The 14,167-nt window shown below is 46.2% G+C and overlaps 1 protein-coding gene across 2 annotated transcripts in view; it reads right to left on the reverse strand.

Moving 5' to 3' along the window:
* Positions 1-4,379: 4,379 nt before the first annotated feature.
* The window catches only part of synrg (synergin, gamma), a 31,902-nt gene continuing 22,114 nt past the window's right edge, over positions 4,380-14,167 (reverse strand). For both annotated transcript variants that reach the window (XM_035434103.1, XM_035434102.1), the window contains 6 exons: positions 13,489-13,652; positions 12,677-12,730; positions 12,472-12,568; positions 10,929-11,077; positions 8,800-8,910; positions 4,380-5,880 (listed from right to left, as the gene is read on the reverse strand). In XM_035434103.1, coding sequence (XP_035289994.1) covers positions 5,749-5,880; positions 8,800-8,910; positions 10,929-11,077; positions 12,472-12,568; positions 12,677-12,730; positions 13,489-13,652 — 707 coding nt within the window. In that variant the 3' untranslated portion in view covers positions 4,380-5,748. The remainder of the gene's footprint in view (positions 5,881-8,799; positions 8,911-10,928; positions 11,078-12,471; positions 12,569-12,676; positions 12,731-13,488; positions 13,653-14,167) is intronic.

Below are 14,167 nucleotides of genomic sequence, written 5' to 3' on the forward strand. Positions count from 1 at the left end.
GGCTTCAGAGAGTGTAGTGTCATATGATGTCCAGTATTCATACTGTTGGTGGTATGATTTAGCTCCAAAATCTAGCACGGTTGGTCTCAATTTTGAAAGTTCAGTTGTGGCATTAAAAAAACATGATTGTAAAATAATATATTGGCTAAAACAGGTCTTTGGTGGCCATTTTGTGTTTAGCCAAGTGCTACTTACAGCTATAGTTATAATGGCATCTTGTGCCAGTTACATTACACTTGTTACATTAGTTACTGATTAAAAGGCCAATTCTAGAAAAAAGTCTAAAACCATTAAAACATAATTAAGTTTTTCTCCAAAAAAACCCACATACCCAGACTTTTCAGAATATGCTTTGCTGAAGGAGACAATAGCCATATTTCCTTCACACCAAATGATCAAAAACATTCTTACCATCATCAAGGTCATCGCGGGAGACAGCGTTGCGAGAATAAGCTTTAATTAGCTGAGTCATCATTTGCATCATAAAGACACGGAGCGCCGCTGATGGTATTTTGGAAACACTGGGCTTTGTTGACGCGCAAGCGCGATTAGCACAAAGCACGCAGCCAGATTGCCTCAGCTGGGGAAAGGCGCAAATGGCCAAATGTGGCAAATGTGCTGGAAGAGAAAGAAGGCACACAAAGTGGCAGGAAACTCAATCTGTGCTCAGGGGAGGAGAGAGGAGGACAGCGAGAGAAAAAAATCATTCGACAATAATGTGGACAGTGAATGAGAAGCGCGGTAACCTTGGTAACGGTCAGCGAGGGCAGATGTGTTGTTGGTGATTAATACTAATGCAGAACCGGCGCCCAGACACAGCAATCAATTGCGAGAGTGAAGAGCAAGGAAGCTGGCTGAGCTTCCCGGCCACCGCACCAGGAGCAAAAATAAATAAATAAAACAAAATAAAAATAAGAAGGGAGGAGGAGGGGGCTATCCACTCTGCCCAGAGCCACTTCAAATCACCTCTGCATTCTGCACGAATGCCCCTTCATTCACCCAAACAACTGCAGGCAGGCACAAACCCCTCTGTATTTACAGCATTTGGGGGAGACTGGGGTGTGGGGGGCCAAACTGCACAATCATTTTAAACTGAATACCCTTTATCATTTATCTCATTAAAATCTATATTGTTTTCACAATTTCTTTCTTCCGGGAAAACTCCTGGTAGGAATGCGGGACGACAGCGATTACTCCGATTCCCCAACTGAATCGTTCAAGTAAAAAATTAAAAAGGGGGGAGGGAATGTAGCGGAAAACAAAATGGAAAACAGACATTGGAGCGAGCGCCTTTTCTGGATCTGTGTCGAGGGAGAGAGCGGAGAGGGAACGCGTGACCTTTGCAGTGATTTACACAGAGGCAAATTAAATCAGCCGCCTAAATTACGCTCTGGTAACGAGAGCTGTTGCGCTTTTTGTGTTTCTCTCCTTTGTGGAAAGAGGACCTGTCTGTTCTCTTTGGGATACTGGCTGAGAGAGGAACAAGTTTATATAAGTTTCTCAGGCACCGACTGGGCATGCGGTGCTTCCACACAGATGGGCCATATTCACAGGAATAAACATGAACTGCACGTTGACAATGCGTTTCCACACACACTATTCCTCACCACGCAAATCTATCCCTGCCACGACTGCCCCACCTTTCATGAACTTTGTCCACTTCTGAGCTTGGTTTTGCCCCTCCCCATGTCACAGTCTACCCCAGGGAATGAAAACAGACAATCCATTATCTGAGATCATGTCATAAATTAATGCACTCTTTCAAACATAAAAAAACCATAGTAACCATAGTATATGCAAATACGTAACTATATACCAGCATTCAATTTCATGTCAGGGTCAGTTTTCAAAGGCGGACTGAAAAGCACATGAAATCCAGGCTGAGTCAAACAAAGCGTTCCAACAATAACCACTCCTTTGAAAAGCACCGCTCTTCAGCGCTTTCTGTTCCGGAGTGTAGGTGCGCCTATTTATTTTTCACTCAGGTGTGTAGGTAGAGCTGGGGGGAAAAAAGACAGGGAGGGGTTACTGCCATGGCTCTGGAACACTGCTGACAGTTGACCAAAGCTGTTTGGAGGGGGGGGGTGGTGGGTGGACTGAACCCTCAGAAATGCATTCCTCTCTTCCCAGCACAGGTAAGCACGCTTGGGTACTGATCTCTCCATCCTCTGCAAAACAGTGTAATCAGAGGGAAGAGTGTACACATCATGTGCAGACGTATTGAGAGCTTGGAAATGAAAGTTCAGGTACACAGACCTCTGTTCTGCTATGAGGGGAAACAGTCCAGTTTTGTTAAGTTCCTTAGTTCATGTCAAGGGGCGATATGCTGATTTTTCTTTTTATGAAGACGGTAAGAGCAATGAGAGAGCAACTGAGTAGAAGAGTCAACCCAGAGCTGTATGTATTAAGGTGCTGGGCCAGCTTACCCACTTCCCAGTCTTTCCTATACAAACTGCACAATTCCCGTACCGTCAAGGAAATAGCTGTGCTCCGCTGGTCTGGGAATGAGGAGCTCAGCTACTCGATAGGCACCCGGCCCTCCCGTTAAACCACACGCTTCATTCAGAGGCTCTCGTGACACATCCACCAAACCTTCAGCCGCGAGTACTCACCGTTGTGCTCCAAAGTCCAAACTTTAGAACGCAAATTTAATCTGAGGCGGTAAGGGCAGGAATGGGAGGAGTTGAAAGAGATGAATGTGCCCTTGGCTGGCAGAGGGAAAAGGGAGTTCGGGAGCCCCAGAACCAATAGTAAAGCGGACCCCCATATCTTCCCGGAGACCCATCAACACTTCAGGGCTGTGTAATACAGGCCGGAAGATTTCCCCAGGGAGCCTGCCCTGATACCTTAAGGGGGGAGAGAGAATCCAACACCACAGCTCTGAGCAGGGGTGAACACACACACAGAGCTACAATCATACACACACACACCACACAGCTACAAACATACACACACAGAATCACATACACACACCCACAGACACAAACATAAGCACACACACACACACACACCACACAGCTACAAACATACACACACAGAATCACATACACACACCCACAGACACAAACATAAGCACACACACACACACACCACACAGCTACAAACATACACACACAGAATCACATACACACACCCACAGACACAAACATAAGCACACACACACACACACCACACAGCTACAAACATACACACACAGAATCATATACACACACCCACAGACACAAACATAAGCACACACACACACATAAAAAAACATAAACATAAAAAAACCCACAAACACACACAAAGAACATACATACACAGAGCAGACACAATACACACAGACATGCACACGCAAACATTGTTCATAACCCAGTCTTTTTCTCTCACAATACAGCAGACATCTCATTTCCGGCTAGACAATTTCGCTCCACAATTGAGGCACGATCTCAGATCTCAAAAAGAAAACACATTGCCACAGGATATTAAATTAGAGCAGTGTGACCGATATAGAAAGCACTGGCAACACTGAGCACTCAAAAGCAAACGTTGTGAATGTGAGTGGGAGGAGCCTTTGTTCGGTAGGTCCATGGAGCATTACGGATGTTAGTCACCGTCTCTGATAACTGCAGCCCGACAGCTGCATTCACACAACTTTATTCACTCCTGGAGACAGCTCCTGTCGAACAGAAGGGCCCGTTACAAGCTGTGTATGCTGCAGTCTGAATGCCACTGGCTCTGCAAATTGGCACTGCCTGCGGAGTTTCACAAGTTTGCTATAACTGTCGGTGTCGCGAGAAAACCTCTCCTATCCGCTAAATCTTTTTTGGTCATTTTTGGTCTTAACATAAGTTTTCATCCAGCTCTGTGTTCTGTCAGTGTCTATAACTCAAGATTGGGTTTACTATACCTACCTTTGCTACATTATATCCTCAAACCCATTTTCTACTTAAAGCACTATATCCTCGATGTCCTTCTGGCACCTGTTATGGAATATAACATCATGTTGTAGGTTTATATACTGACTATTGCTACCAAACCTTTGTGTGCACTTTTGTAAGACAACGGATAACCATCGTTAAGTTAAATGCCTACATGCGAATGAAAGTGTAAGCTAATAAAGCTGATTCAAAACCCCACGCGACAAAACCATAATGCGATGTTAAGTATAAACAGGAATACATGCTGTTCTTGAAAATGACGGTTTTTAAAGATACTAGTTTCATGACAACAAAAAGAAATAATATAAATAAATAACATGATTATTATAATTACTATTATGACTCCAGCCATGTGCAAGCCATAAAATATGGAATTGATGCAGCTTATTTCATATTTCATCCTAAATGTTGAGCAGATGAAAGTGTGTGGCATCACTAAAATGAAGCTGACGCCATTTGTTGCAGTGTTCATCATTTATTACACAAATACCATCACTTCTATGTCCAGGGAGTTAATAATTGTGATTATTTTTTAATAAAGGTAACAGACTGGAAAAAGTGCAATCACTAGGAGTTAGAGAGGACTGGAAATGCCTTTGCCACAGACTGGGTGCGCACTGGCGGCACTGCAAGAGAGCAACAGCCCGACACTTGCGCAGACGAGTCCAGTTCAAATCCCCCAGCCACACTCCCTTTCAAAATATATACAGTGCTTCATAATTACTCACCAAGTCACCATGATAATACAACCCCTCAGAAACTATACAAAAGACATTCAAAATCAGTACGTCACACAATATTCTCATTCGAAAGAATATCGCTGCCTTTCAGCACAGTGCAGAACCTTGGAAGGTTTAATTACCGTTTTAAAATCTATTAAAATGTTTTAAGACCCAGCAACCAAACAGCCTTAGTTCCAGCAGGAAAGATACCACAGCCCAACAGAAAATAGTTTAAACAAGTAGACAAAGAGACAGCATTAGGCCTGAAGACTACAATTACCACATTATCGCTCTCTCTCCACTTCATTTAAAAACCGCATCTTTAACGATTAGTTACTACAGCTTTTCAAAGTTCATACTCTGCATTGAATCAATAGCCACCTCATCCTACATCTAGACCCACCTTCAGTGATATGCCATAGCAGACACTCACTTGGCCAGTATTGGAGGGGATTATATTTGAACTTTTAGGCCAAAAAAGGGAGGTGCTCCCCAATCTAGCCAACAGTCCCCAGAGCTCAGTTCCGCCCTCTTTCAGAATGCCCCACTCCCTCATCCCGACATTATTTCAGATATTTAGCATTGTTGTACACGCAGCAGTACCAGCACAGCTATTTGCTGCCTCGCTCAGAAGAAAGCGAGAGTTAAGTGCCCTGAAAGCCTGGCAGTAAACATGGGGCTTTCAGCAGCGATTTGCCAGGGACAGGCGAGGATAAAGAAGAAGAAAGGGGGGGAAAAACAACAGCAAAACAATGACAGCACAAGATGGGTATTACATTACAGTGTAACAAGAGAGCAGCATTTTCCACACAGACCCAGCCTTGTGTTCAACCACAACTGTGCATTTCCACTGCTAGGTGGTAGCGGTTCCAGAAGTAAATGAGTAAAAAAAAAAAATTTTAAAAAAACCGTGAATAAATAAATAATACAAATAATGAACAAAAAACAAATCGAGTTGAGCTTTTTCAGGCAGGCCACCATGATTTCGGCATTCGCCCCTGAAGGCAAGGTTAACCTCGACGTGTGGCTCCGGGAGCTGGAACGCTTTCAACCACCACAGCCGATTACCACGCGCGCGTGTTACCATGGCGCCGGCGGGCAGAGCCTCAGAGCAGGTCTGGCAGAATGAGGCCTGGCGGCTTGGGCTCCACGCAGTTGATCCAAAAATTGGCACAGCTGGCGTGGTACTGGTGCCCCCCGTAGAACAGCTTGAAATTGTCGGTCTCTGAGTTGAAAGCCTTTGTGGAGGACGGGAGGGAAAACATGAATGAATCATAACGAATCGAAAACACGCTAACACAAACGGGAGAGAAGATATGAACCCCCGGGTGATAGAGCGTGTTGATGAACTCACACATCCAGAGACACTTTACTACCCAACTTGCAGATGCTAGTTATATACATTTAACCAACCTGCATCATCACACTGACATGCAAACGTCTGAAATATAACAACTATGCCTGCCATTCATTTTTCTTTATGTATGTTTGTACTTAAGTTTTTATGGAATATGGAGTGTGTGCGCACGCACACACACACACGCACGCATGCGCACACACACACAAACAGTGCAGTGAAAGGCATGGATAGTGCTCATATTAGAAACATAGATTGTGCAGAGAGGAGTGAGTCATGAATGAGTGGTCATGGCCTCCCACGCAGAGACAGCACTCATATGCATGTATTTACGTGCTTATGTATGTTCATACGTCTGTACAATACCAATCCATAATCCTTAACACGCCAGGCCATATACTGATACATGACATCCGGTAGGACACACACACACACACGCACGCACGCACGCACGTGTGTCTGGCTGCACAGGAAGCTTGGGAGGTACAGACAGAAAACAGATAAATGAGGTGCATGACTGAAGTCACAGGTGTGTGTGTGTGTGTGTGTGTGTGTGTGTGTGTGTGTGCGTATTCGTTCCCCTCCTCCTCCTGTCACACCCAAACACACATACATTATCGTATAGGGCCGTGGCCTGTCTTTCATGAGAATGAGAGAACAACGAAGGACAAAAGGCACAGCATCCCCTCCCTCCCGCTCACGCTCTCACTCCAATTCTCTCTCTCTCTCTCTCTCTCTCTCTCCCTTCCTGTCTGCAAGTGACGGTGTGCAATTTATCCACATGAAATGGCTCTGTTTCTATGGACACTGGGGAGAGACGAGACACGGCTAATTGCAAAGTGCTGATAAAGAAGCCTGCTTGAATGTCAGCTGCTCCAGATTGGAATTCAAGGAGAATTTACCCATGAGGCTTTGCTCACTGGACCTCAGCACAACACTCTGTCCTCAAAAGGCTTCCGGAAGGAATGGCACCTTTTCACACCAAAACAGAACTTATAGCTGGACACGGGAATGAAGTCAACTGCTGAAATCCAGGAGAAACAAATAAAACCTTCTAAAAGCGGAATAGAATTTGAACTGCGCCGGGGCCTACCGCGGCCATAACCTCCACAGGCAGACGCACGATTGGCTTTTGCACTGAAGAGACAGGGAGGCATTCGGGAGGCTGGGACGACCACGACTCATCATTCAACACTGACCCCTGCTGGCCAATCGGGTGCCAAAGCCTTGCTTGCTCAAGCTGCACATGAAGCGTCTTCCTTCAACTCCCATCTGTGCAAGATCAGCGAACGGGCTGCAGTGTGACAGTAAGCAGCGTGCGTAACGCTGCACGTGTCCGAGGGCAGCTCGCACTCGCACAGACTGATAGAGGCTGCAGCAATGAGCACAGCTGATGAATACGATTGGGCATTCCAAATTTAGATAAAAATCATTAAAACATTTAAAATAAATGAAGCAAAATCAATAGAACAGCCTGTAGAAGGCTGACTCACACAGCGTTCGACCAAAGGGCTCTGGTTTAATGCATACACAACAAACTCAGATGCCAGCAGGGAGTTCATGTAAAGGCACTGAGTGATCTTTATGCATTTATATTAACGAGGCTAAGGCTACAGGGCAAGTCAGGCACTCGTTTCAACAGTCAGAGTGACATCATTGGTTGAGGCAGTAATCCTGAGGAGGTGCTACAGTCTACATGCTGCACATTTTCTTACGTTTTATGCAGCTACGGAGCCTGGGGTCAAAATGACCCAACACACCTGTGTACAGGACTGCTGAAAACACAGCATTAGGTTTATTGCATGTTTGCTCTTTAATCCCACCAAATTAAAATAAAAGTGAATGTGGTCAAATCGACCCCAAACATAATACGAAAGTTAAGTGATGTGGTGCAGCCTGTCGACTCTCAAGCCATAAGCGAAGCTTATGAGAGGCTTTCATTAGATCCTTCAGCACCCGAGATGCCCCCCGTACGCAGGAGACGCTGACCCACAGACTGCGCACACACACACGCACGCACGCACACACACACACACACACGCACACACACACACACAAAGACACGCACGCACGCACACACACACACATGCACGCACGCACACACACACACACACACGCACACACACACACACACACACGCCCGTCCCCCGGAACGGCCTGCCCGAGTCCCTCTCCTCACACAACACCTTGGTCTGAAGTAGCGCGCCTCTGCGAATGAGAGGTTCAGAACATAGTCACACACGCTGCCCCCCTGCTGTGCACACACAAAAAAAACTCATTTTCTTGCTGTCAGTCAGATTGGTTGCTTTGTTTCTTAAACACTTTTAACAGCTGGCAAGACAAAGATGCAAATTCCCTGACAAACACGCTGTTCTCTCATTACTGCCAAAGTCCTCCTTACGGGGAGCTGTGAATCAATTTAAACAGACTGGAGTTAATGTAATTCTCCGGCTCTATCGCACACTTTCTGGTGGAAGAAGCAGGCGAGCGTGAAGAATACTAAAAGGCAGAGTATCGGGTGAGACCGAGCCGAGACAGGGGGAGTCTGTCCTGAGACAGAGCTGAGAAATGCTTTGACGGACAGGAGAAGGAATTTTACTTTGTTTTGAGCAACAGCTTTCATCATGACCAAAAACTGCTTCTGTTGAGCAGCATGCACACACAAGCGCACACAAATACACACACACACACACACACACACACGCACATGCCCACACACTCACACACTCACTCACACATACACACACACAGGCACACACACATATTCACACTCACATGCACACACACACACACTCCTCACCTTGCTGCGAGAGTCCACATTCAGCAGACACACTCCACAGGCCAGCTCCTTGGCATTCTTTATACCAGGCCTCAGGATACAGGAGGAGAAATCCAGCGAGCTCTCATCAGGCTGCAGCACAGACAGCCAGAAAAACAGCATTAATAATGACCTCACAGCCACTGCCACTTCCACGCTTCCACAATCGGGCAGCCTGTCCCAGCACAGCACCATTTCGGCCAGTATCAGTGCTGTATGAGTCTAGGTGCATTTAGCTCTGAGACCTGACACATGCACTCAAATGCAGAAATGTGTGAAATCTGGAGTGGCTCACAAAAACTCATTTCTTAGAGCCGTAGAGCAGTTTTTTCTTCTTTTCTAGAAACAGCTACAAATGGAGGGCTTAGTGGGGAATTAAGATGAATGGAAGGCTATTTAAACACAGGCTTCACCGTCAGGAATACTTCCCATCGCTATATACTTCACATTTAGTCAGCAACATTCTTGGCAGCGAAGTGCTACTCACACAATATTTGTCATTTATTTGTCTTGTAAATCCAGCTTTATCTCCTTGCATCTGTCACTGTAGGATTCCTGGACAGCCAGTGCCGCATCGCCTACTATCAGATCATATTACATCTGCGCACCTGAGAGAGCGAAGCCACAAGGCAGAGGCTGCTCCGCCACTTCGGCCTCCAGTCTCCAACACCCGCCATTAACTGTGACTTTACCCAGAACAGGTGACCCGCCATTAACTGTAACTTTACCCAGAACAGGTCACCTGCCATCCACTGTAACTTTACCCAGAACAGGTCATGTGCCAATAACTGTGACTTCACCCAGAACAGGTCACCTGCGAGGTGTTTAACAGTGACTATCCAGAACAGGTCACCAGCCAATAACGACGACTTCACCCAGAATAGGTTACCTGCCATTAACTGTGACTACCTAGAACAGGCACCTGCAATTAACATTAGAAAGGCCACGTTTTTTTTTTTCTATTACCACCATTGAGGATCAGGTTTTGAGTTCTGCACCCACAGCGACCGAATTTAATAAAGATTACAAATACATATGTTGCAAAACAGTTTTGTAATATTGGCTAAGAGAAAAACATGCATATTACAGACACACTGTTAAAAGTGCTAAAATATGCAAAGCAAGACAAAACACAAAATGGAAAAAGCGGTTAAAGAAATACAAAGTGAAATATTTTTAAATAAGGAATTCCTTCCTTCCTAACAAATCCAGTAGGCTAAGTTCCTCCATTTCCCTATTTCCGCTATTTGGAATGTGCTTTTAGACACGTCTCTCTCCTCTTACTCATGAAATCCACAGAGAACGCACAGCTTTGGTGGTTTGTGTGAGCAAGGACCACACACAAATAGGTCACGCAGTTGTCTTCAGCCTTATTCCAACAGCATTTGCAAACCTGACACCACATTTACAGAGTTTATTCAAAGTCTCAGTTGCAATGAAAAACATACTGTATGTCTGAGGCGTCATCTCAGAGTTTTAAACCTATCACCTCTAAAACTGCAACAGCCAAAATTATTCATCCGCATTGTAAAGTGTTCAACTTCATCGCAGGATTGCAATGAATGAATTTTAGTTTAGCGCTTGATTGAGAAATTCGTATCAAAGTGTCTGTCATTCAGATGCTGAATAGCATGACGGAGGAGAGAGCGATACATTTGCACCTCCACAGTACGAACACCTGCTGCCTGTTGTCTGACAGGGTTTTTGTAAAGAAAATGGCACAACCTCCCAGTATTTCTCTACCAAGTCCATTTTTTTGAATTTCAAAAACGCAGTCATTCTAAGCCCAAATATTTAGGAAAAGTCGTGGAAGGAGGAGGGTACTGTAGTTATAGTCTTGGAGTAATTCTAATTTTAAAGTCAAAAACGCCTGATGGCGTGGCCTGCGGCCCTTCTAGTGTTAACTGTGCCTTTACCCAGAGCAGGTCACCTGCCATTATCTGTGGCTTTAGCCTCGCACAACCCCCGCCCACCAATAACTCTGACTGCAGCCACCCACAACTAACTGTAACTTTAACCTATCACAAGCCACCTGCCAAAAACTTTGCGTAAGGATAGGTCACCTGCTATTAACCGACACTGTAGCCACGGCAATGCCGCCCGCCACTCACCGTGACCTTAGCCAGGGACATGAAGCCCATCAGGTTGTTCCACACCCGGCTGACGTCCTTCAGCAGCTCCTGAAGCTTATCGGAGCACACAGCCGTGGCCTTGATGCCCAGCTCCACCCGCTTGGTGACCCGGTACACCTCCACCACACCTGGGAAAGCAGAAGAAGGGAAGAGAGAGGGGGTGAGGAGACGGAGAGAAGAGCTGGGAAATTTCTCAATCGGTTCGATCCACCCACACAGAAGTAGGAGGCTCGATACAACATTCAGCACATAAAAGTGATGCTAAAAATGAGCAGGGAATAAAAGGTTTAAAAACACCTTCTCTCCGCCTGACCCATTTAATTAACCTACATGTACTGTAACCAAGCTGACCTGAGGCAGGAACATTAAAGTGGAGTCTCAGCAGGCACAGTTCTCCTGTTCACATGCTGGAACACGGAGTCAGACTCGCCAGAGCAGAAAAGACTCCGACGGCTGCGTCCACACTGGACGCGCTTGAACAGCTGGGGGCACCTTTTTTCAGATTATTTTCAGCGTTTTCCACGCTGTTTTTGCACACCAGGCGGCTCGCGTTTATCCGCTCTGGGCACCTCGCTGTTTCTAGGTGAGTGTGGAGCTGAAAATGATCCTATTTTGAAGCGCTCTGAGAAACCGGTGCCTACATCATTCTTTTCTCTGCTGTCCAATTGCATGAAAATAGAGGCGGGCGTTGATTCCGTTGTAAATAAAGAAGATGAAAGACAAGTAGGTTGTTACGGTTTCTGGCTCCTTGAAGTGGTACGATTTCACAAATCGTAACTCCCTTGACAAAAATAAGAGGTCCAAAGCACAGCGACAAATTAGTGCCATGTGGACATCCATGGCAAATTATTTTCGGGTGAAATAATTAAGGCGAATGCCTTTAAATTTGTTACGTAAGTGATTGACAGGAGCAGAGTGTGGTTGCCTAGCAACAGCACTCTTTTTCAGAGAAGGCTTCATAAAATCAAGACAGGTAGTGCGTCTCACATTTCCAAGCCGATGAAACGCATCTGGTGTGAACACAGCCAATTACTCCAAGAACACAAACAGTGTCAAATAACTGATATCCCACAACATCCTAATTTCCGCGCATAGGACCATACGTCGAGACCAATCTGCATGGCCGAGCATGTAGCGACTCAGCTCTAGGTCCCAACAGGTAGTGTAGCAGTTAGCTACATCCCAATGTGGAGTGATCAGGAAGTGAACCAGCTCTGCATGTCCCTGTGCACAGTGAGTAAGAGGGATGTGCAGTGAGTGAGTAGTTACACAGCTGTCTTTAGCTCTATGTGTAGTGAGTGAGAAGTTACACGGCTGTCTTTATTCCTGTGTGTAGTGAGTAAGAAGTTACACAGCCATCTTTATTCCTGTGTGTAGTGAGTGAGAAGTTACACAGCTGTCTTTAACTCTATGTGTAGTGAGTGAGTAGTGGCAGCTGTTGGTCCCTGTGTGTAGTGAGTGAGAAGTTACACAGCTGTCTGTCCCGGTGTGTACAGAGTGAGCAGTGAGATGGCAGTCTCACCCAGCAGATACTCCATTCCCTGAGCGGACTGGATCACCTCTGTGCAGATGGCTGAGCTGCTGATGCTGTTGAGGGTGTTGTTGGCCTTGCTGATGACCTGCAGGAGGCGGGGAGCAGGCAACAATAAGAACCAACCAGAACTGCAGCCTCAGTGAGCATGATCAGAGAGGCGACTGTTCTGAGGGGGGGGGGGGCATTCAGTTACCTGCAGCGCGCTCTCCAAACACCTCTGCCACTCGTATGCATAGCGCTCACTCTCCTGAATGGAGAAAGCAAAACCACAGGTGAAGTAGGGACTAGAGATGCGTCAGCATGTGAAAAGGGGGACTTTTAATGTGGCACATCCAGCTAAAGCAAAAGCATTTGGTATGTGCCCCAGGCTAAATGGAATTGAATTCTGACCAGTGACAAACCGGATGACTGTCTTATATCACTTGAGTCCTTGAATCTCAATCGTCTAGCACTTTTATGTTACACTTGTATCTTCATCCTGCACTTTTGTGTTGCACTTGCACATCATCTTGAAGTTGTAGCTCATTATCTCATCTCTTGTAATCATGCCTCCTAATATAACAGCGGCTGGCAGGGGTGATGCGTAATTAGCCACAGTGTCCCCAGGGAGGGAGAGTTTCAGTTAGCACCATATTCCCCGCCTCTCTGCGCAACAGCGCCTCCTGTGGCCGATCGGGCGGCTACAGTCTGGCTGCAGGACAGGAAGTGCAGTCTTCCAGCTCAACAGCTGCGCAGCTCAGCTGGTGGGCCGCAGAGCGGAGAGAAGAGACAGCTGACTTCATCTGAGGGAAGCGCGAGGCTGTCCACGCTCTCCTGAACCGAGAGACGGCTTAACAGTGATGGGTTTGGCTGACAAAACACTTTAGGCGTCCAGAATTTGAGAAGTCAGGGAAAACAAGCGATAAAAGAGTTTAAACATAGGGGAGAGGACAATATGGTCAGACTGGACCGAGACTGCGCAACAGAGACGACCGGACTGTGCCTCGGTCGATTAGCGGTCATCACCTCCACCTCCCCGGTCAGGTCCTTGTACTTGTCGCGGATGACGGGCAGAGTGGGTTTATCGCTCAGGGTGTTGGAGCGGTCGCGGTGGGGCTGCTCGGGGGCGGGCGAGGGGGTGGAGCGTCCCATCTCTTTATCTCCCAGGCTGTGGCTCCTCTTCTGGGAGTCTGACCAATGGGAGAGATGGACACAAGAGAGCATCATCAGAGTAAATCCCACACCCCTCGAGAGAAATCAATCCCCTCCCACTAGCCAAACACCCTCCCCCCCATCACTGCGATTTTCCATCCCATAGCACCAATTAGAGATATACAATGAAATCAGCAAAAACACTTTCGCTTGAACAAATTAGATTAAACAGCAGAAAGAGGAATCAATATTCAGCAAATGAGGTTTTTATCACTTTGTGGAGGTCGTGATAAATTATACATGAGCACCGTTAACACTATAACAGTAGTAAAAAAAATAAAGAACACATCAGCGGTAGAGGTGGATGCAATTAATATCTGCTGATAGTGCTTTGTTAATCCATCTCCAATCTGCCCAACTGCGGACGTAGAAATCCACATGCTGCCACCTACTGGCCAGCCGTAATATTGCAACAAACCAGCAATGAACAAAGTGATCCTTCAGCAGGCATTCACATTGAGCATATTGGCACTGATGCACATAAAACACTTAC

Source organism: Anguilla anguilla, chromosome 9 (genome assembly GCF_013347855.1).
Source record: "Anguilla anguilla isolate fAngAng1 chromosome 9, fAngAng1.pri, whole genome shotgun sequence".
Taxonomy (NCBI): Eukaryota; Metazoa; Chordata; class Actinopteri; order Anguilliformes; family Anguillidae; genus Anguilla; species Anguilla anguilla.